Below are 25231 nucleotides of genomic sequence, written 5' to 3'. Positions count from 1 at the left end.
GAACAAGGCCAGACTGGAGGTCCCGCTTACCTTACAGGGTTGAGAATCAAATTGCACACAGTGTGTTCACTGAGAAATGCCACCCCTTTTGGTTCCCTGATCTACCTTAGTCACTGCATTCATCTTCCTGTGTTTACACATAGCTTCAAATTCAGGTCTCAGCTGAAGCTGCTGCTGCTCCTCCTCAAAGTCCACCAGGTCCCACTCATATTCCATTCTGGCTTGTCGTTGTTTCCAAAACTCCAAAAACAATGTGACTGTAGGCAAAGGAATGTATAAAAGCAAATGTAATCAATAGATGAAGAAATAAAGTAAATAACAAAATAACCAGTTTTTTTTTTTTTTTCCTCTACTTTGGAAAACCATTTGGTTGAATGTCACTACTATGTTGGCTTAAGACCATGTAATAACACTGAAATAACTCATATATAAAAATTCAAGTTAATTTCGTAGCAGTCCATGCAAGAAAAAAAATCTCAGGCAACAGTACTCTCTTTCCATTCAGATAATCTGAACTTATATTTAGACTTAACTTTTTACTAACACCTAGATTTTTTGTTTGCATGTTTTTTACTGAAATCATTCCTGCAATTATATCAGTTTCTCAGGCTCAGGTAAATTTAAGGAAAACATGAGAGCCATTCCCATAGCACAATCTCTGTCTGTGTCTCTGTGTCTGCCTCTGGTTCTCTCTGTCTCTCTGTCTCTGTCTCTCTGTATCTCTCTCTCTTTCTCTCTCTAAATATATAATTTATAATAAACTTTCAATTGAAGCATATTTACAGAAAAGTACATAAAACAGAACTGAATAATTTAAGGAATTTTCACAAAATAAACACTCTTGTGTAATCAGCATTAATATAAAAAAATGGAACATGACCAGCACCTCCAGAAACACTCCCTTATGATCTTCTAAGACAGAAGTGTAACTAGCATCCTAGCTTCAAATATTATAGGATAGCTTCTCCTGTCTTTGAACTTTACATAAATGGCGCCATACAGCAGGTAGTTTCTGCATTAGGCTTTGTTTTGGTTCGATTCTTCTAGTAAACTGAATCCATATTGCTGCGTTATTTTCATTGTTGTATGGTATTCCATTATTTAAGTAGATCACAGTTTTGTTTATTCTCAGGTCCATGGACATTTGGGCCATTGCCGGGTTTTTCTGCTATTACAAATAGTGTTGCTGTGAATATTCTTGTACTATAGCTTTTGGTGGGCATATGCATGTCTTTCCCGAGTATATATCTAAGAATGGAACACTAACACAATCCATATGAATTTATAATTCTATCGCCTGTGATTCAAATTTTATTTCATCTGACTCATTCCCTACCTACTTATATTTTATTTTTTAATTTTTTTCAATTCTTAATTTTTCCAAAGGAGGCTCCACACAAAGTGTGGAGCCCAATAGGGGCCTTGAATTCACAACCTTGAGATCAAGATCTGAGCTGAGATTAAGAGTCAGATGCTTAACTGACTGAGCCACCCAGGCGCCTCTTTTCCTTGTTGTTTTTAAAAAATATTTTATTCTAAGACCATTTAACCTGCTTTCTACTCTCTTAAACAAATTTTAAATTTATTTAAGGTATTTTACAATACCTTATTGTTGACTATTGGCACAATGTTGCACAGCACATCTCTAGAGCTTTAGATGTGCTATTTATCTTCCGTAACTGAGACTATCTGCCCAATGATTAGTTACTCCCTTTTTACCTCACATCCCCTAACCCCCAACAATCTCTATTCCACTCTCCTGATTCTATAATTATGACTATTTTAGATATTTCATATAAATGGAACCATGAAGGATTTCTCTGTGACTGGAACTGACTGTAATGTCTTCAAGGTTCATCCATGTTTTCGCATATTGCAGAATTTCCTTCTTTTCAAGGGTGAATAGTATAACTATATATATCAACAGTATATGTGTGTGTATATATATATATATATATATATATCAATTTCTTTATCCATTCATCAATGGACATTTAGGTAGTGTCTACATCTCGCTTATTGTGGATAGTACTGCAATGAATATAGGAGTCCCAACACCTATTCAAGATCCTGATTTCAGTTATCTGGAGTAAATACTCAGAAGGAGTATTGCTGGATCATATAGTAGTTCTATATTTAGTTTTCTGAGGAATTTCCATAAGTTTTCCGGCTGCATCATTTAGCATTCCCACTAACAATGTAGAAAAAATAATTATAATTATAATTATAATTTTCCACATCCTCATCAGCTCGAGTCTTTGGTTTTTGGTAATAGCCACCTTGACAGATGTAAGATGACATCTCATTGTGGTTTTGGTTTGCATTTCCCTGGTAACTAGTGATACTAAGCATTTTTCATATACTTATTGGCCATTTATATATATTCTTTGGACATTTGTATATATTCTTTGGACAATGTCTAATTTGAGTTCTTTGTCCATTTTAAAATCAGGTTATTAGGGTTTTTCACTATTGAGTTACAGGAGTTCCTTATGTATTTTGAAGATTAACCCTTATCAGATACATTATTTGCAAATATTTTCTGCCATTCCATGGGTTGTCTTTTTAACATGCTGCTTTCTGTGCTGCATGGACACTTTTTACCTTGATGTAGTCAGCTTGTTTTTGGTTTTTGCCATCTGGGCTTTGGTGTTAGGTTTAGGAAATCATTTTGCCAAGATCAATGTCATGAAGTTTTTCCTTAAATTTTCTTCCAGAAGTTTTATATAGTTTCAGATTTTACATTTAAGATTGTATCCAATTTTGAGGTGATTTTTGTGCATAGCATAAGATAATGATTTAGTTTCATTCTTTCACATGTGGTTATCTAATTTATCAGCACTATCTGTTGAAGAGACTATCCCTTCCCCATTGTGTATGCTTAGAACTCTTGCTGAAGATTAGTTAACCATATATGTATGGGTTTTATTCTGAATTTCATTCTGTCCCACTGGTCTTATGCCAGTGTCATATTATTTTGATTACTGTAGATTTGTAATTTTGAAATCAAGAAGTGTGATGTCTCTAGCTTTGTTCTTTCTCAAGATTGGCTTGGATAATTCAAGACTTCTGTGGTTCCACGTCCTTTTTTCAGTTGTTTTTCCTACTCCATAAAAAAATGCCATTGGGATTTTGGTAGAGAATATACTGAATATTTAGATCACTGTGGGTAGATGGAAAAATTAATAATATTAAGTCTTCCAATCTATGAGCATGGGATGGCTTATTATATTATTCCTCCAAATATTTATAAACATAGGTATTCTTTGCTTTGCGTAGTTCCAAAATGCATACATTTCCGTTTCTGTGGGTTAGTTACATAACACCAGTCCCCCAACATGACTCAAATTTCAAGTACCACAGTATATTACCTGTGAACTGTTGCATAAAGTACAAATTTTATTGTTAGTTCTTCAAATCACAAATCACTATATAAATAGCAGATACGTATCATGATTAGTAACCAATTCCAACACTTTAAATGCTGTTGGTATTTGAACCACAGCACATATCTGTTATTCCATTAATGTACAGATAGAAATGCATGCATTTGTGTTTTCTCCTGGTATTCCATATGACATCATACAAAAACAGATATCAAAAGATAGAACTGATCAACAAGGATGAAAATACAGCAAGAAAAGTGATGGTAAAACATAAATGGAATTATAGACGAAATGGAAGTCTCTGAGAATACTAACATTGCTGCCATTTGAGAGACTCTACATATACAGCCAGAGAAACTTAGCAAAAGCAACCTATTGACATAAGTGAAGAAAGCAGTTGTGAGAAAGAGGATGATGTCCCATAGGAAGTGATGTTGGCAAAACTTTCAGCTTAAATGGACTCTCAGAGATAGTTCATTACAACGAAAGCACAGAGGATAAGCTAATGCTCACACCAGATTTTTCTATCCTTGGGAAACCTTTCCTACCCTTTTCTCTATCAAAATCCTATTTTATTTTATTTTATTTTTTTTTAATTTATTCATTTATGATGGAGACAGAGACACAGGAGGAGGGAGAAACAGGCCCCATGCCAGGAGCCTAACGTGGGACTTGATCCCGGGACTCCAGGATCACGCCCTGGGCCAAGGGCAGGCGCCAAACCGCTGAGCCACCCAGGGATCCCCTATCAAAATCCTATTTTAAAAAATTCCAAACAAATCCCAAATCTTCTAAAAGTTATCTCAGTTCCTCTAGTCAAGAAGTAATTCCTTCCTTCTCTGTACTCAGCACTTACAATTTAATGAGAGAATGTATTAGATCCTGGCCCAATTAGATTGTGACCTTCTTAAGAACAGGTTATATCACTCATTTATTTATTCATTTTTTAAATGTAATATTGACTGAGGCAGTTGACTTTTACTCAATTATTCATTTCTTCACTCATGTACTCAGTAGATACATTGTTACCAGGAGAACAAAGTTTTAAGAGCATAGAATAATTAAGCAGTGTTTTAATATTCCAATCTTTCCCTGAAAAAGATCTACCTGCATACTTAGAAGCTGCTTCCTGAAGGTCTGGCTTCCAACCAGCCTGCGTCTAGGTGTTGACTGAGTTCTTCCCTCTTTGGGACACTGACAGGTTTTGGCATACTCCCAAATACTGGGAACTACTAAAGACAAAGAAGTCAGTGGAGACAATCACAGAGTTTAGAGAAACAACCAAGAGTTCAGACTGAATTGATCAAAAGATTCATCTCCTATACCAAATCACATGGTCAGGACTGGGAGAAATAGCTGTTTTATCAACATAGAGAGACAAAGCAAATGAAGAAACATAGGAATAGGTTCTAGACAACATCAATGACAAAACAAAAAGAAAATAAACCTAAGCAAATGACCTTAAGGAAATGGAGATAAATGATTTACCTGATAAAGAGTTCAAAATAATTATCATAAAGATGCTCACCAAGGTGAGGAGAACAATGTATAAAACAAAGTGAAAATCTGAAGAAAGAGACAGAAAATATTAAAGAGTAATAAACACAAGTAGGAGAACTAAAGAATGCAATAGTGTACTAAAAATGCTCTCAAAGGCAGAAGAGAGTAAGAAAGGGGCAGAAAACTGACTCAAAGATATAATGGTTGAAAAATCTCCCTAACATGGGGAGAAAAGAATCTATAAACTCCTGGAAGCCCGAAGCATTTCAAATGAGTTCAAAAAGACCCACACTAAGACACACTGTAATTAAATTCTCAAAAGTTAAAGGCAAACAGAGACTCAGAATGGCAATAGGAAAACATCTTGTTATGTACAGGGGAACCCTCATAAGACCACCAACAAATTTTTCAGCAGAAACTTTGAAGGCCAGAGAAAGTGGCATGATATAGTCAAAAGTGCTAAAAGACAAGGACATGAGGAGAAACGAAAACTACAGGCCAATATTCCTGATGAACAGAGATGCAAAAAACCTGAATAAAATAGCATCAAATCAAACTCAGCAATACATTAATAGGATCATACACTATGACTAAGTAAAATTTATTCCAGGGATACAAGGATGGTTCTACATACACAAATCAATCAATGTGGTCTACTACATTAAAAAAAGGAGTAATAAAAAATTATGGTCATCTCAACTGATGCAGCAAAAGCATTTAATAGAATTCATGATAAAAATTCTCAATATGGGTATGGAGGGAATGTATCAACATAGCAAAAGTCATATATGACAAGCCCATACTAAAATCATTCTCAGTGGTGAAAAGCTAAAAGGTTTTCCTCAATGATCAGAAATAAGACAAGGATGCCCATTCTTGCTAGTTTTTTTTTTTTTCCAATAAAGTACTAAGATCCTAGGTAGAGCAATTAGCTAAGAAAAAGAAAGAGATGACATACAGTTTGGAAAGGAAAAAGTAAAACTGTCTCTATTTGCAAATGACATTAAATTATATAGAGAAAGTCCTGAAGATCTCACCAAAAATAGAATAAAGGAATTCAGTAAAGTTTGAGGATAAAAATTAATATACAAAAATTAGTTGTTTCTATACACTAACCACCTAACTATCAGAAAGGAATCCCATTTCCAGTAGCATAAAAAGGAATAAAATGTCTAGGAATAAATTTAACCCAGGAAGTGAAAGATATGTACACTGAATACTACAAGATATAGATAAAAGAAACTCAAAAAGACATAAATAAATGGAAAGATATTCCATGCTTATAGTCTACAAGAATTAATATTGTAAAAATGTCCATACTACCCAAGAAATCTTCAGATTCGATACAATCCCTATCAAAATAATAATGACATTTTTCACAGAAATAGAACAAACAGTATTAAAATTTGTATGGAACCACAAAAGACCTGGGATAGTCAGAGCAATCTTGAGAAAGAAGAACAAAGCAGTAGGCACCACAGTTCCTGATTTCAAAGCTATAGTAATTACATTTTGTAATCTATATTACAAGACTATAGTAATCAAAACAACAGAATAGTGGCATAAAAACAGACACACGGATGTATGCATCAAAATCAAGAGCCCAGAAATAAACCCATCCATGAATGATCAACTAATATTTGACAAAAGAGCCATGTTCTTTCAACTGTTCTTTCAATGAGGAAAGAACAGTTTCTTCAACAAATGGTTTTGTAATTAACTGGATATTTATTTGCAAAGAAACAAAGCTGAATCCCTATCTTAGACCACATACCAAAATCAACTCAAAACAGATTCTAGACTGATTAAGCATAAGACCTGACATGATAAAACTTCTGCAAGAAAACATAGTGGTAATGAGCATCTTGACATCGGTCATAGCAATGATTTGTAAGATTTGACATAACACCTAAGGCAACAAAAGCAAAAATAAACAAATGGGACTACATCAAACTAGAAAGCACAGCAAAGGAAATCATTAACAAAATGAAAAGGCAACCTACAGAATGGGAGAAAATATTTGCAAATTACATATTTTATAAGGGATGTATGTGTGTGTATATATATATATATTTATACACACACATATAAAGAAATTGTACAACTCCACAGGAAAACAAAACAAAACAACAATCCAATAAAAAAATGGGACACAGAATCTAATTAGATATTTTTCCAAATGGCCAACATGGGAGGCAACCTGGGTGGTGGCTCATTTGGTTATGCAACTAACTCTTGATTTCGGGTCAGATCATGATCTTAGAGATCAAGCCCCGAGTCAGGCTCTGTGCTGGGCAAGGAGCCTCTTTATGATTCTCTCTCTCTCCCTTTCCCTCTGCCCCTTGCCCCCCACTCATGCACACATATGTGCTTGCACTCTCTTAAAAAAATTAACCAACACAAAAGGATTAGTGAGGCTCAACATCACTGATCACCAGGAAGATGAAAATTGAAACCACAGTATCACTTCCCACCTGTTAGAAGTGTCGCTGTCACCAGAGGCAAGAGATTAACAAGTGTTGGCAAGAATGTAGAGAAAAGAGAACTCTTGTGCACGGTTTGTGGCGATGTAGATTGATACAGCCACTAAGGAAAACAGTATGGAGGTTCCTCAAAAGATTAAAAATACAACTACCATATGATCCAGTAATTCTGTTTCTAGGTATATATACAAAGGAAACAAAAATCCCAAATTTGAAGTGATATCTGCATCTCCATGTTAACTGCAGCATTATTTACAATAGCCAAGTCAGGGAGATACTCAATGGATGACGAATGGATAAAGAAAATGTGGCATATACATAGACAGGGAATAACACTGAGCCATAAAAAAGAAGGAAATCCTGCCATCTATGACAACATGGAGAGACCTTAAGGGTGTTATGCTAAATGAGATAAATCAGAAATACAAATATGTGGGATATCATTTATATGTGGAATCTAAAAAAAAAAATCTCATAGAAACAGATTACAGATTGGTGGTTACTGGAGTTGGGGGTAGATGTGTGAAAGTGGTCAAAAGGTACAAATTTGGGGCTATAAGATTAATAAACTCTTGGCGTATAAGGTACAGCATAGTGATTATACTTAAAAATATTGCATTGTATATTTAAAATTGTTAAAAGAGTGGGCATTATATACTCTCATCATAAGAAAAAATACTATGTGATGTGATGATGCTAACTAAACTCACTGTGGTAATCATTTTACAATATATACATATACATCAAATCATCATGCTGTACACCTTAGACCGATACAGTGTTATATGTTAAATAAATCTCAATAAAATGGGGGGGGGGGGGAGTGGAAGTGACCTAAATGTCTCAATAGAGAAGTGCTCAGGTAAAATGTGATAAAGTCCTACTCATTCTATTCAGTCATAAATACACACACACACACACACATACCTACACATTCCCATATCCATTGCTCTGGAAGGAGTCTTGTCACTCACTTTTTAACAAACAATGAGTAGATTTAAAACTATGTATATCGGTTATGTCAAATTATATGAATACACATGCCCACACATGAAGCAAAAGATTCTGAAAAATCATGGCCAAGATATTTCTATTTCTAGTAATTTTAACAATAATTTTCTCTACTTCTATATACGACTTGTATTTTCTATGAACATGTATTTTCATTATGAACAAAAAGCTAAACAAATAAATAAAATGCACTTCCTATCTGGCAGACAAAGTACTATTTTCAGGTCTCAATGCCTTGAACTAGTGCTGGCCCTTTAGCCTAGAGTGTTTTTTCTTCACATCCATTCCATCTACTCATCCTTTGATTGGGCTTAATTATTTATTAGTGGTTGTACTAAAACAAATATCCTTAAAGTTCTGTTTCCCTAGAATTTGGCCACAATCCTCAAAAATCAAAGGTAAACCAATTCACTAGTGAGTAAACTTCTCCAAAAGTTGTCTGCGTGTTCCACATACGACTGTTTCTCGATCTGTGACGAAACGTAAGGTTGCCATGGGTGTACAGTCTCTCTCATTGGGAACAACTGAAAACTATCTATATTTGCTATAATTTGCACACCGATCAGCAGTGAATGAGAGAGGAAGGACTTGGCAGCCACAGGATAAAGATGCAGCTGTACTCAACAAAGTCGGGGTCATCAGAGACCTGCCACTAGGATTTCTCTATTCTCTGTTCTTTGAATCCAGGCTCCTTTCTTTAGACATAGCAGCCAAGCAACATTGACAGAAACCCATAAATCCCTCTGCTTCACACACTGCCCCCCCCCACCCACATTCTGGTGTCTTTTTGCCTGGGTCGGGTTACCCTTGTTCCCTTGCCCACTTTTCAAATGCACATATTTGTGATTATTAAAGACATATTTTTAAATTGAAAGGGAAAACAAAGTCTATTTTTTTTTTTGCCCCGAGTCCCCTATAATTTGGGACATGTTTCATAAGTCTTTGGGCTTCCTCCCAGTAAGTTACTGTTACATAAAATATTTTCCTCACTGATGGGAGGGACAACTTCATGACACCTCTACTTCTCATGTCAAATGAAAAAGATGAAATAGTGGGACATTTCCAAGATTAAGGAAAATTCCACTTTATACAGAAGATTTTTAACAAATGGAACTGGATGCTGGAACCAGAATTATACATGGGGAATTTAGACGCCAACACTGATTTATTAGTCCTCAACAGTTGTTGAGTCTTGTTCAACTTTGTAGCCATGATTCAATATCTTCCAACCAACAAATATTTATGTGTATTCTCTTCTGAATTAAGTACTTACTGAGCTGGTTTTTTTTACCATAGGCCTGGGAGACAGTGTGAACTGAATATATACCAAGTTTCAAAACTGATATTATCTCTCAGAGAAATAAACAGAGGATTAATAAAGACCTTTTTGGACCAAGGACCAAGGACTACAGACCGCCGATGTAGACTCCAGCAGCATACTAATGCTAGTAGACTAATGCTGTGACTACTTACTCACCCCAAATCCCCATGAAAATTGCAAAGAACACTGTGGACTCGTTATCAAATAAGTAGGAGATCTGTAAAAACAGCAACAACACAAAAAACACTTAGTATCAAATCTGATACAAAGAGAAATCTTGAGCCTTTTTAATTGTACCACAACATCAGACATACCTTTGAAGCCAAACAAGTAGTATTTAGTCTCCAGTAATCACACACTAGATCACAGAGTGGGCACATGATAATCTGACCTCCAATCATAGGGTCACAGATCTCAGTGCTGAAGAGGGAACAGCAAAGTTATTTTATTTTATTTTTTTAAAAGATTTATTTATTTATTTGATTGTTTATTTATTTATGATAGACACACACACACACAGAGAGAGAGAGAGAGAGAGAGGCAGAGACACAGGCAGAGGGAGAAGCAGGCTCCATGCCAGGAGCCTGATGCGGGACTCACTCCCGGGACTCCAGGATCGCGCCCTGGGCCAAAGGCAGGCACCAAACTGCTGAGCCACCCAGGGATCCCCAGCAAAGTTATTTTAAAGGTGATGCGTTTTTGGGTGACAGGACAACTGTTTATATGGCTTCTCACATATGGCAGAGGGGCAATAAAGCAGCAATTTCTGTAGAAGGTCAAGTCATGCTTTGAGAAGCAGAATCTTTAGGGTTGATCATTAAAAACAGATTTTCCATAAAGCTCCAGGTGAGGGGCAGCTGTTAACATTTGGGGTTTTTCAAAAACATCAATTATCTGCTGCCAGCAGGAAACATTTTGAAACAAATGCCAGGGAAGTAATAACAACCATTTCATTTAGTATAACAGCAAGATGTTTTCTCTGGGCAATTCCGTTGTACTCACCTGCTTGAGTTACCATCCATTGATAGTAAGCCGTAAATGAAACAAGCTAAGCCCACGATAGCTGCAAAGGACAGCATTTCGGTGTAAAATCCAAGAAAGACAAAATACATGGCGATTTTTTCTCCAAAATAATTCCTATGAAAGAAGGTAAAAATAAAATCCAAGGTTAGAAGAATGATACCTTCCAGAGAGCCTTGGTTCTACATTCAGGAAAGACCTGCATTCCTGGCTCCATTGCTTTCTCACCCTGCAATTTTGGTAAAAAGTCACTAAACTCTCCTCACTTTGGTTTCCACCTCATAAAATACAGGGTGATGCTTATCCACAGAATTGGTGTAAGGACTAAAAGAGATAACACATATAAGCTGGAAGCCAACTGAATATAAGTTGTTTTAATTTTGGAACAATTAGGCAACTTGAAAAGCTTCTAAGATATAAGGAGAGTTTAAAGGTATTGAAATAAACCGCGGAACATTCTGCTACGTAACTTCTAGCACTTAACAAAAATCGAAATCACATTCACGAAGTGCATGGAGTTTTGCTTTATTTCTCTTTCTAAGATAGAAGAAGGTACTCTGACCACATTAGGCAAGAGTGGTTCGGTGTATAGACTTCCATCTTCCTGCGATTTCGGATCTCTGATGGACATTTATAGAATTGTGAGAGGCGTAGCACACCAAGGACTTAAAATTGATCGCTTAATAAAAGTTCCATGAAATATGCAGTTCAGATCTTGCTTTATAGAGAGGTAAAAAGTTACAACATTACTTGTCATAAATGTTTAAGTCTTACCACCAAAGTTTTTGTGTGTTTCTGTTCCTGTTTTTCTAAACCAAGTTCCCCCTTAAGAAGTCTCTTTAAGGAACTAGAGAACATAGTTTTCTCTGTCTCAGAAAACCACACTTTTTTTTTTTAAACCAGATTAATCCTCCTTATTCACATGGAGTTCAGCTTATCAAATCTGTGAAACCCTTCCACAGTTTCCAAGGCAGTTAGATGTGATCCCTTCTGGGTTCTAATAGCATGCAATCTAACAATATATTACATCATTTAATATTAAATTGTAAATTCCATACATGCTCAAAAAAGAAGGCAACTCTCAACATAAACAGTAAAAACTTAATTTTCAAATATTTGAAAGCATCTCGCTGCTTATACTGTTTTTCATTCCTTTCACTGATGATAAACATTTTCACACTCTTGTTTTTCTCTTGTTCGGCTCCTCAAATCACTATAAACTTGAAATTAAATTATGATTCCATCATATTCTCTTGTTAATTTGCCATTCACAAATTCCTTAGGTTCACTTACACTTAGGGTAAGTGAATTTGTCTTTTTCTTTTTCTGCTGAAAAATAGAGCAATTACGTCTATACTGCATAAAATCAAAATCTTTTTTTTTTTAGAAGTTGCATTTATTTATTTTTTGAAAGAGAGAGAGGGAGAGAGCACAAGTGGCAATAGGGGCAGAGGGAGACGGCAAAGCAGACAAGGGGCTTGATTCGAGGACCCTGAGAGCATGACCTTGAGCCAAAGGCAAATGCTTCACTGACTGAGCCACCCGGTGCCCCATAACATCAAAATCTTTTAGTAAAGGATAAAATATTTGATTTGTGGAATTTATCATTCATCATATCTACTTCCACTTGATGTTTTAAAAATTACAAAACTAATGCTTTTTTAAAAAATATTTTATTTATTTATTCATGAGAGATACAGAAAGAGAGAGAGAGATGCAGAGACACAGGCAAAGGGAGAAGCAGGCTCCATGCAGAGAGCCCGATGTGGGACTTGATCCTGGGACTCCAGGATCATGCCCTGGGCCAAAGGCAGGTGCTAAACCACTGAGCCACCCAGGGATCTCAAACCAATCCTTTTTTAAGTTAAGATGTCAATATTACTGCTCTAGAGTTAACCTAAAAATTCTTTGGTAATTCATAAACAAACTGGATATTTCAGCTTTAAGAACTACCTTTTGCTTTCTTTCAAATGTCAAGAATCTTACATGTGACCTTCAACACCTATTTCTGAAAATTTTAAATACAGCCTCCTTACTTCCCTGACTTCTGTCTTGCATCCCTCCCTCAAGTATCTTCCATTCCCAGTGAAGTGATGGTTCTAAAGCAAAACCTCAACCATGCCCTTTTCCTCCTTCAAAGGTTTTATTCTTTCTTTGAGCAGTGTTCTGCATGATGTTGCTGAGAAACATTAAAGTCTCGCTGCTTCTACTCCCCTACATGAAGAACTAAATATACAGTTGTCTTCCTCAGCCCAGTGCTCTGTACCTTCTTCTCTCTGCCTGAGAAATTCTTACCTAACTTGTTTACTTAGCAACTTACTGCTTATCTTCAAGACACAGCTCAAGAAAAAGTAGGTGCTTTTTCATCCATGCTCTGTTGTTTCATGAGTATCACTCTGTTATAATTATTATACATTTGTGTGTCTTCCTGAGACATTCATATTAGAAAACCGTGTCTGGGTTATCTTTGTAGCCCTACTCTCTTGCCTTGTACCTAGTAATGTTTAATAAATGTCCATTAAAAGAATGTGTGCATTGTAATCATGCATCTATGGACAATTCCTTTCTTTTTTTAAGGATGTTTTTATTTGCATCATCTTGCTATTAAGTGCTAACAGGTCTCTAAAGCTTTTCCTAAAACCCATAAAATCAACAAGCAGAGAAAATAAAACCACACCAAATACAGGCCTTCAGCATCATGACAGAGAATATCATGATCTTCAAATTATCTATAAATAAAGAAATAAACCCAGTTCCAGCAGGGCACCTGCCACCTGCTGTCACAAACCTGAGGTACAAGAGAGCAGTGAAGGAAATTATTAAGAAATTCCAGTACATAAAAAAAAAATAAGTAGGGTAAAGACATTAGACAAATACAGACAAAATAACCACCTGTGGGGGCTGGGGAAGATATAACTAAATGTTATAATACTGAACACATGTTGGGACATGGTAATTCAGAGCACTGGCCAAAAGGAAGGAATCTGAAAATAAGCAAGAGTAGCAGCTTCAGAGAAGCAGTATTTTTTGGAGATGAATAAGATATACAGGGTGGTACTCCCTAAAGGTGTGGCAGTAAGAGAAAGAAGAAAATAAAAGGGACAGTTAGGCTCCTGTAGAAATGAGAGAAATAGCACGCAATAACCACAACCATCATCTATAAAAGAAACTGCATGGAATCGTAAAGGACTAGCATAAGAGTGCACTTTAATGCTAGGAATTCTGTGAGTTAAATACAAACAGACAAAGACAGACTATAGCCATACAAAACTATATTACAAAAACCGACAATGTTAAATAATTTCATTCAGCTCATGAATGTTCTCCCAAAGGAACATAAGAAATAGTGCAATAAAGTACTATAAACAATTAAATTTTCTTGAATAAATGAGAGTATAAGAAAATGCCAGAAATATAAAAATAAGAAGAAGAGGGAATTGAATAAACAAAATAAGAAAGAACTCCATAAAGAGAGAAAAAACAAAAAAAAATCACATAAGGTTATATCAGAATTGATGCTGAAATTATGAGATATTCAAGAGAGAGAATAAAGGGGAAATTAAGTGAAAAACTAATAAAAGTAAGAAAAACAGGAAACCTATCAAAAGAATGAAAATAACAAAAAAGTAAAAAGAGTCTGAGAGAAATTGATATGAAGATAGGCAAAACAAACAAACAAACAAACATATATATAACTGGAGTCCAAAGAAAATAAAGACCCTGGAATCAAAATACTGGAAAAGAGCTAATATTTCAAAACTACAATCCAAGAACACTTTCCAGAAAAAAAAAAAAAAACAAGAAAGAAGGTATACATTGAAAGGATCCAGTAGGAACCAGGAAAAACAGACTTAGAATAATCAACTCCCAAACATGATGTGTTAAATCCATAAGATATTAAAACAAATGAGCAAGCAAACAAAATCTCAAAGCTCCCTAGCAAAATGATAATGTTCAAGGACAAAAGAACTTTCTGCTCATGAGGACACACTGGAGGCATTTCCACAAGGCAGGGACACCCACTATGTCCGTTACTATTTAATACTGTTCTGGAATTACCAGCCAATGCAACTGAACAAAAGAAAATAATTGGGGTCATAAGAATTGGCAAATATAAACTATTACTGTATAAAAAATGACATCATGGTGCACCTGGGTGGCACAGTTGGTTAAGTGTCCAACTCTTGGTTTCACTCAGGTTGTGAATCTCAGAGTCATGAGATGGAGCCTGGTGTCAGGCTCTGCACTCAGCGTGCAGTCTGCTTGAGATTCCCTCTCCCTCTGCCCCTCCCGCTCGTGCTCTCCCCCTCCATCTATAAAATAAATATTTTAAACATAATAAATGAGTAAATAAATAAATAAATAAGCCATGGTAACATATCTGGATAACCTTAAACAATCAATGCTAAAACTAATCTAATGAAGAATTCAAGGTATCAAAACACAAAATTAAGATGCAAAAATCAATAGCCTTCAATATAGAAATAATAAGTCAGAAGATAGAAGAGAATACATAATTTATAATAGCCACAAAACTTTTAAAACACCTAGGATTAAACCTAAGAAAATTGCCTGACTTACGTAAAGAAAAGTCTACAATACGCTTGAAAAATCCAAAAGTAGCCTGGAACAAAAACATATCCTTTCCTTGACGTGCCTTTTCAATGATTAGAATGACTGAACTATCCTCAAACTATCAGGCCTACCTAAGTTAATTTATAAATTTAATGTGATCCCCATATAAATACCGACAATCTGTTTTTTTTAGTAAACAGCCAGACAAGTTGATGCTAAAGTTTTTATGGAAGAAGAAATGTGCAAAATGTACAAGGAAACACAGAATGGAAAAGCTATGTGGAGTATTAGCCCAGCTAGATTTTAAAATATACTACCCGTATACCCGTACTGCAGAGTAAAACACTAAGCAAAGACGCTACAATTAAAACGGGATGGAAAAAAAAATAAAAAAATAAAAAAAATAAATAAAACGGGATGGTACTGATACATGGGTGGCTGGCTCGGTCAGAGGAGCAACGCAGAGCATCTGGAAAGGAACTGAACTGCACACAGAAATCTAGCATAAGATAAAAAGGGGGCACCTCACATCACTGGGCTGCAAATATACGTCTTAATAAATAGCGTCGGGACAAGTAGATAAAAGTAGATCTACTTCTCACACAACATGTAAGAATAAATTCTAAGTGGATCGGGAGTCTAAATATCAAAAGAGAAACTATGCAAGTAAAAGAAGACGTAGGTGAATTCCTCTGTAACTTGTGTGTATAAACTGGCATTTTGTCACTAAAAATCCAAAAGCAATAAAAATTCTGATCAATATTTCTATTGATTTGTGTAAAATAAGAAAATACTTGTACGTAGCAAAAACCAAACCACCAACCAAACAAATAAAAAAAAAAAAAGCCCATAAGCTCCATAAGCTAAGGCAAAATGCACATGACAAACGTGGAGAAAATATTAGGAATACATTTTATAGATAGAAGGTACAAAACCTCGGTGTATAAAAAAAAAAAAACTGAAAAAACACTGAGAAAGAAGGCAAAAGTCCTATAGAAAAATGGACAAAAATATGAGTAGAGATTCATTTTAAAAGCTACAAAAATGTCCCTTAGCATACAAAAAGATGTTCGATTGCATGCATAATGAGGGAAATATGAATCAAAACTACACTAAAATACCATTTTTCACCAGTCAGCTAGCAAGAATTAGAGAACTTGACAGCATACTCTGTACTTTCATACGTTGTTGGTGGGAATTCCGAATGGTCCCATCCCACTGAGGGAGAATCTGGCAATTTTTAACACAACTACATATGCTCTTACCCTGCAATCCCAGGATTTCACACAGATGGATCTACCCTGGAGGTACACTCCCAAGGGCACATACACATGTACATTGTTACTCACTGAAGTACATGGTTACTTTTCTTTGTAATTATGAAGTACTGGAAACTGCCCAAATGAACACATAATGCCCAAGAACACATAATGGTAGGTATACCATAAAATGGAAAAATGAATGATGATGTCTCAGTGAATTCGTTTGCTTTGATCTTGAGGATATATTGTTAAGTGAAAATAGCAAAGTGGGAAGAGTCTATAAAGAATTTCACTTTTGCTTAACAGGGAGAAATTTCAGGGGCATCTAGTGGGCTCAGTCGGTTAAGTGCCTGCCTTGGGCTCAGGTCGTGATTTTGGGGTCCTGGGACTGAGCCCCACATGGGGCTCCCTGCTCGGTGGGGAGTCTGCTTCTCCCTCCCATTTCCTCCCTTTCTCTCTTGCTCTCTCTCTCAAATAAATAAATAAAAAATCTTCTAAAAATTTCTAAAAAAAAAATCATTTCACTATTGAAATGGAAAAGTATAACTTGCTACAAATGGAGGTCATTAAAAGAAGATGAAAAACTTTTAAAAGTTATTAAATTTATGCCAGACACTGGCTTCCCTTTGTTGTAAAAGGGAATTGGCAAGGGCTGACTACACATTATAGGTACACCCTGTGCTGACCCAAGATGCAATGTGTTTGTATATACCTAGGGCCATAAATACTTTTGGAGAATCCTAATAGCAGAAACACCATGTTGATAGTTTAAAAATGTAAATGAATTCAACTTTCAATACATTTTGAACAATGCACACTATGTAAACCTTCATTCTGATGACTATGCTTCTTTAAAAATATGCTACGAAAACATTCTCCAAGGGCCCAATGTCTGCAAATGTCCTTAGCAGCAGGTTTGTAACAGTGGAAAATCTGGGACGGCTGTTTTCTGACAGAAGAACAAATAAATGAATTATGCATCATTTATAACATGGCACTCTGTGTTCTATTAAAAAACATGAGATAAATCTGTGTGTATTCACAGGAGAACCAATAATATGTTACTTAGCAAAAAAAAAAAAAAGAAAAAGAAAAGAAAATGGCAGCAAAAAGGTAAATAAAGATGCCATTGTTTTTTCTAGGGAAAGAAAAATGATTGTGTATGCATTTTATGATGTATGCACATAAAAATAAAACTGAATGGATACATCAAATCAAGGGCAGTTACTTCTACAAAGTTTGATACAGGAAGAATTTCACTTAAGGTTTTGCATATCTCTGGAAGCCTGGGTGGTTCAGAGGTTGAGCATCTGCTTTCGGCTCAGGGGGTGATCCCGGGGTCCTGGGATCGAGTCCCGCATCAGGCTTCCTGTATTCCTGTACGGAGTCTGCTTCTCCCTCTGCCTGTGTCTCTGCCTCTCTCTGTGTGTCTCTCATGAATAAATAAATAAAATATTTTAAAAACTTTGCATATCCCTTTACTATTTGAATAGCTCATAAATGTGCTACTTCTGTCATTTAAAAAATTAAATGACTGTTATTTAAAATAAAACATCTACCCAACAAAGACTTCACACAATGATTTACAAAAAGTAGTAGCTTATATAGGCTACCTTTCATTTATCCTTAAAAATTTCCCCTTACATGCATTAAATGAAACTGCTGACAACTGTAGGACTGATTTGAATGTATGCATCAAAATCAGTCTCCTTATGAGATGCTGCGCAGGCATAGCGCTACCAGCACAAATCACCCAGTAAAACACAAGATGTAGAGCAACCAGGAGTCTAATCTGATTATTCCTTTACTGGAATCATAGCTGGAGTGTCCTGACATCCTGCATGTATGGAGTATTGGTAGGGGTCAAAGCAGGAAGCTGCAAGTCCTCTTGCGTAGCCAATGAATTGAACTGGTCTAAAGAATTGAGGTCATGGAACAAGTGCCTTCACGGATCTCTGAGATCTACACACACACACACACACACACACACACACCTCCATACACAAACTTTCTGCTATCTTCTATAAAACTAGTATGTATAAAGCACTAAGTGCTCATCCCTATGCTAAAAAACATACATATCTCAGTTCATTATTAAACAGCACCATAAGGAGAGTGCCATTGTTATTCCTATTTTACAGATGAGCCTCTACGGTTAAATAATTTGACCAAGTTTATGCAGCCCCTCAAGAGGAAGAACTTGGATGTGAACCCAGCCTACCTAAATATCAATGCCCAACCTCTGAACTACCAAGCTACCTCCACATGGTGGTTAGGCTCATTCCTCCAACAGCAAGCATCCTGCTCACAAATGAAGGACTCAATGACAGTGTGGCCACAAAACTGAGAAGGTGTAATATGTAGTGAGTGAAAACAGTGGTAAGAGAAATGACATGTGATGCCATTGTGAATAAAAATCACATTATCAGGTTTTAATCAGTTCGAGGCTATGCAAAAAAACAAAACAAAACAAAACAAAGACAAACTTACCTGACCAAATCTAAAGGCTGCTCCTTGTAAAAATAGGAAAACCGAGCCCAATTCTGGCAAAGTACGTATCTTTCGTTGACAGGATTAGGAGGTTCTGAAGGCTTCCAATACTGACCCTATAAACATTCAAAAAGAAAGTACTTGAATGATAAAGCAAAAGACAGGGGTGAAGTAAATAAGCACGGCTTTTATAAGGTTGGTGAATGAGGCAAATTGTTCTTTTGCTTTGGACTTGAATTTTCATAGTCCACTGATGTGCAGTTACCTCCTAAAATCTATGAGAAACTGTAATAATAGTGATAATCATTAAGAACCCCACTAAATTATTTAAAAATACAAGTTAAAGTTTTCAGACCCTGGCTTTACCCCCGTTGCTCTTTCCTATAGAAAGCCCTTCCTTCCCTACTCTAATTCTACTAGGATATTCACAGCTCGGAGATTCAGGTTAACTGTATAACCTGCTGGGACTTTAGAAATACACCAGCACTTTTATTTTATAGTTAGAAAAATTATACCCAAGCAAAGTGCAGTGAATGATCCAAAGTCCTACTACTATGACAGGAATCTCCTCCAGACTTGTCTGGTCCTCACTGGTAATCACTGACACAATTTCCCAGAAAATTTAAAACACGTATCACAAACTTTAGCACCAAAGAACCTTGGTACTGTTTTGTGCATAAGGTTTTCCCCATTGTTACATACTGAGCTGCTTTATTAATAATGTCCCTTTGGGATCTAGCAGAGTAATGTCTGCATAGGGGGCTTCAACACGTTCTTTTAATTGTTCACTTAGGTGAGTGGACTGCTGAAGACGGCGTGAACAAAAATATCCAATTTAAAACTAAGCATATGTGAAAAATCTCAATATGATAAGGTGTAAGATTTTATGTCACCTAGATTCCAGCTTTTTTTCTTCTGTAGCTAATCCTGCTAAATCTTGAAAAATGAAATAAATACTATTTGGGTGTCTTGAAAATTGGTTCCTTAAAGCCCAGAAGGGAAAATCCAGTACCTAACCTTGCATTCAGGATAGAAAAAAAAAAAAAAGAAAAAAGAAAAAAAAAAAGGCAAAACTAACAGTAAGTTACAACTATCTTTAACAACACCTAAATACCATTGATTTTCTAGTGATCATAAATGACTCTGCTAGAAGGCTGGGTGTACAGATTAAAGTTGCAGGTGCTGAGGATATTAGTTTGGCTTAATGACATGATGATATTAATAAGAGAAGTAATTCCCTAGAAACAAAACAAATAGCATCAAAAACTTCTAAAAGGCAATGAGCCCTTTTGTGAAGAAAGACTGATAAAATGCATCGTATGGCATTTATTAACCCGCTATACATCTCGCTCCAAATGACCATGGCATTATTTTGCTTTTATAATCCCCCCCAAAATTTCTTTTGCCCCAGAAGAAAACAAAATGTATGTGGAGGATGGGGAGAAGGTGGGGAAGGATGGTTTCTCTAACACTTAAATTAAATTCACATGAATTGACACTCCTGTTAAAAACTGCCAACCATTTTGGAAAATTTGGCTATACTCTTTCTTACAGCAAACATATCAAAGATAATCCACTAGACAGTGCTGAACAGACGTAGTTCTTCAAAGGTGTCCCTAACTACAAAGAAATCATTTGTGAAAGGAAGAGTCAAATCGGTGTGGCAAGCTTCATTTTCTTGTTTCAACATATTACCATGGCCACCCCAACCTCCAGCGATCACCACCCTGATCGGTCCCCAGCCATCCAGAGGCAAGGCCCCCCATGAGCAAAAAGATGACAACTCATTGAAGGTTCAGATGATGGTGAGCATTTTTAGCAATAAAGAACTTTTTAACTAAGAACCTTTTTTTTTTTTTTTTTTGCAATAAAGAAGTTTTTTTAGGCAAACTCTTATCGCACACTGAATACACTACAGGATAATGTAAACAACTTACACTATGCAGTGGGAAACCAAAAAAAATCACTTTTTAATGAGACATGGAGTGAGCAAATGCCGTTGGAAAAATGGTGCCAGTGGAATTCTGTGACATGGAGATGCCACAAAACTTCAATTTGTAAAAAAATGCACAATAACTGCAATGTGCAATAAAGCAAGGCACAAGAAAAGGAGGTATGCCTGCAATTAAAACCAATTACATATCTAATGAAGGAATACATGAATTCATATATATTTTTTAAAGATTTTATTTATTTATTCACGAGAGACAGAGAGAGAGAGGCAGAGACACAGGCCGAGGGAGAAGCAGGCTCCATGCTGGAGCCTGATGTGGGACTCGATCCCAGGACCCTGGGGTCACCCCCTGAGCTGAAGGCAGATGCTCAACTGCTAAGCCACCCAGGGGTCCCATAAATGCATAAAATTTAAGTTCTTATGGATTCAAAACTTTATAAAAAATATCTGATGGGTCCACATAAAAATTTCCAAATATTCTATTCCTCAGTGTTGTTTTTAACAAAACTCTTTTCTATATGGATTCTAAAGAAAATTCGCCTACAAATGTGATTTTTTAAAAAGATTTTATTTATTTATCCAAGAGAGAGAAAGAGAGGCAGAGACACAGGCAGCGGGAGAAGCAGGCTCCATGCAGGGAGCCTGACGTGGGACTCGATCCCGGGTCTCCAGGATCACGCCCTGGGCCAAAGGCGGCACTAAACTGCTGAGCCACCCAGGCTGCCCTACGTATGTGATATTTTTAAAAATAAATATCCATTGAAACCACAGTGTAAAGAGGTATTAACTACGTGTTTCAGCATAGCTGGTAAAGTTCGCAGCTTGGAACTAAGGAGTGTTTGGGGGGATTTTCCCAACATGAGAAAGAATTAAGCAACCTGTCATCAAAGAGAGCAAAGGGAAGATTCTCTCTCCCAACAAAGCAGCCTCAGAATGTCAGAGAGAAAATGGGCTCGGTATTTCAAAACCAAGCTTACACTTACATCATGGAGTGGATAGGCAGATGAGTAAGTATTAGAAGTTAGCAGTCTTTCAATCCCAAACTTCTTCTTCCCGTCTTCTACGCCAAAAGGACACCGTGAGAGAATATAATATACCTATGAGGTAAGAATTGAACACATTTCAGAATTTTATGCTATGCACATTTTTTATCCCATCACAATTTCACAATGTCCAACTTTGTGTGAATGTGGATACAGGTTCTGATTACAGAAGGAACCTTCCCTCTGTCGTTTGAAGGTGAGCTTGTGTGGAGTGTGCAAGTAGTTCAGCTCCCGGGCGTGAGAGTTCTCTAGTCCCTCGGGGAGAGGCAGGGGTGGATCATGATTTATTTTGCTTCTCCTGTCCCACGTTCTTCTCGAAGTCTTGTGCCTAAATTCTTACAATCAGGCCTTCACGTTGGAATCTAGTATCACTACCACCGGTTCAGCTGGGGAACGTGGGATAGAGTTGAAACTTGGCTATGCTGATTACTCCAGTGACTCTGAGGATTTATACAGGGGGTCTTCTTGATATCTGAATTTATTAACTCAAGATTGCCATACCTCTACAAGCACTTTGCAATCACCTATACCTTTGTATCAGTTTTCTCCTTCATATAGTTTGGGCTCTGATGTCCTCTGCTCTCATATTTCTGCCAATTCAACCCTAACTGCTTTTTGTCTTCCAGCAACTTTTCAGAATTTCTGCTTTTCTGACTGTCAAATTTGGTCATTGCAGCATTCTTTTTTTTTTTCTTAACGATTTTATTTATTTATTCATGAGAGACACACAGAGAGAGGCACAGACACAGGCAGAGGGAGAAGCAGGCTCCCTGCAGGGAGCCCGATGCAGGACTCGATGCCAGGACCCCGGGATCACCACCTGAGCCAAAGGCAGACAGATGCTCAACCACTAGCACCCAGGTGCCCCTTAGCACTGTTTTAGATCCATTTCCCTTTCTCCCTTCTTACGTTTCCTAAGTTAAGGAATTGTTGGTTGGAGTGCTGGTTGTTCTCAAAACATCATTAGCTAATCTGGATACTCATTTAAGTGCAGCTTAGGGGCAGCCCCGGTGGCCCAGTGGTTTAGTTCCGCCTTTGGCCCAGAGTGTGATCCTGATGACCCGGGATCGAATCCCACGTCAGGCTCCCGGCATGGAGCCTGCTTCTCCCCCCTCTGCCTGTGTCTCTGCCTCTGTGTGTGTGTGTGTGTGTGTGTGTGTGTGTGTGTGTCTGTCATGAATAAATAAATAAAATCTTAAAAAAAATAAGTGCAGCTTACTATTTTATGTTGGTAAATATATCATAATTTATGAAAGCAGTTTTAATTTGTACAACTAATGTGTTAAATATCAATTACTCTGCATACTTAGTATTTCTTTAGGAAAGATTGATCAAAATTAGAACTCTGTCCTGGGGTATTAACAAACTGGAGAATTTTACTCCACCAGAGATTGAGACTTATTATGAAACCATGAAAAATACAGCACGGTATTGTTGAATAAAAGCAAATCTGGACTTAGGAAAGACGTTATATGAAAAGATTATTACAGGAGGGGGAGGGACACTATTTTAATATGGAGACTTGTGAACATCTGCAAAGTCAGGCTGAAAGGGACTTTCTTTTCTATTTATTCATTCACTCATTCATTCATTTGGGTGAAGCAAACCAAGTTCAGGGAGTGTCTTTCTTTGTGGTAAGGAAGGGCTGCTACACCTGCCAGTGTTGGCTTGGGTTAAGTGTACATCAAAGTTTAGGGTCCTGCGGGAAGAAAGTTTAATTAATGTTCAGTCAGTTCAGCTAACAAATACTTTGTTTTAATGGATCAGTGGGGATAAATAGTTCAGCTAGCCATTTATCAGACCAAGAATGAGAATATGGAGGGCCTATGTCTGACTCTTCTTACTACAAACTAATTATAAAAGGGAGAAACTTTTTTTGTATATTTTTTATTGGAGTTCGATTTGCCAACATATAGCATAACACCCAGTGCTCATCCCATCAGGTGCTAAAAGTAAGAAATGATAAGGCTAATTATAAATTTAAAGGAACTGAAATTTCCCTGGTGCCCAGAGGAAAAGAGACTTTCTCTACCTCTCTGTTCTTGGAGCATTTCCTTTAGAGAACTTGTCATTTTAAACTCTTTCTCTATCCCTTTGAGATTTATGTAAATCTGTAACAAATGCTAAATAAGCCTCTAGACAGTGTTATAACCCAAGAGTGTTTTCCTTAAGTCTTCTAGGATCCACCTCTTTTAAATGCAAACATCAAGAAAGATAGCATCCCTAGCCCTCAGCCACGCCCGTGTATCTATGGGAGCCATAGCCTGGGCACCTGGCTCCAGCTTATACCTATTTGATTGGCATTGAGATAGGAGAAGCGTAATTTCTTCTTGGTATCAAGACAACTAACATAGATGGACACCTCAATCACCAGGCGAATTTAAGATGAACTATGTGGCTGTCAAGTCAAACTGGGAGATGGGGGCAGTGGTTATCTATGAATATACAGGGAAGGGCGATCCTTTACAGTAAGCAGTTTCCCAGAACAGGAAGAGTGGGGGATTCCTTTAATGGTCCCTGTTTTCTAGGAGCACAGGATGCCAGTAAAGTTCAACTTTGTCCATATCGGTACGAAAATAGACAAAAAGATCAAAGCTGTAGAGTTGGTCTCAGAAGTAGACTTATGAAGAATATTTAAATACTCAGGTTATGACAAAGGTGGAACTAAAAAAAATGGTGTGAAAAGTTGAATGTTTTCAGTAATTGCTACAAACTGAATGACCACACATATGGTGGGAAAATTACACCATGCACAAAAAATGAATTCCAGGTGGATGTTAGTTCTCAATGTAGAAAATAATACAACGTCAAAAAATAATATAGGAAATTAACTTCATGGGCTGGTGGTAGTTAAAGATTAAGAGCGTGATTCATAAAGAAAAGGCTTGAGAAATTGAGGACTACATTAAAATTAAAAACACCTGCTGTGCAAAAGAAGCCATTAAAAGAAAGGAAAAGGATACTATATGTTGGCAAATTAAATTCAATTTTTTTTAAAAAAGGAAGTACAAAGTAGGACAAGATGAGTAATATATATGATAAAGAAAGGGCTCATATAAGGAATATATAAACAATTTTCTCCCAATCAACAATTTAGGAAAAGATCTAATTGAGAAATAGACAAGACTTACAGGGGCTTCACAAAAGTGCGTATCTTAATAAGCAATAAACCCATAAAAACACATA

At 36.6% G+C, this 25231-nt stretch overlaps 1 protein-coding gene across 3 annotated transcripts in view; it reads right to left on the bottom strand.

The window, feature by feature from the left end:
• ANO5 (anoctamin 5) overlaps positions 1-25231 on the bottom strand; it is a 94301-nt gene that overhangs the window by 27204 nt on the left and 41866 nt on the right. For all 3 annotated transcript variants that reach the window (XR_003141300.3, XM_025459773.3, XM_025459774.3), the window contains exons 8-13: positions 21986-22099; positions 19049-19164; positions 10704-10838; positions 10016-10121; positions 9858-9918; positions 106-257 (exon numbers count right to left, since the gene is read on the bottom strand). Coding sequence is in view for 2 of the 3 variants with exons in the window: in XM_025459773.3 (XP_025315558.1) it covers positions 106-257; positions 9858-9918; positions 10016-10121; positions 10704-10838; positions 19049-19164; positions 21986-22099 (684 nt within the window). In the remaining variant the exon portion in view is untranslated. The remainder of the gene's footprint in view (positions 1-105; positions 258-9857; positions 9919-10015; positions 10122-10703; positions 10839-19048; positions 19165-21985; positions 22100-25231) is intronic.

The sequence above is a fragment of the Canis lupus genome, chromosome 21 (genome assembly GCF_003254725.2).
Source record: "Canis lupus dingo isolate Sandy chromosome 21, ASM325472v2, whole genome shotgun sequence".
In the NCBI taxonomy this organism is placed as follows: domain Eukaryota; kingdom Metazoa; phylum Chordata; class Mammalia; order Carnivora; family Canidae; genus Canis; species Canis lupus.
Note: the sequence above shows the minus strand (reverse complement) of the source record. Positions and strands in the feature narration are given on the sequence as shown.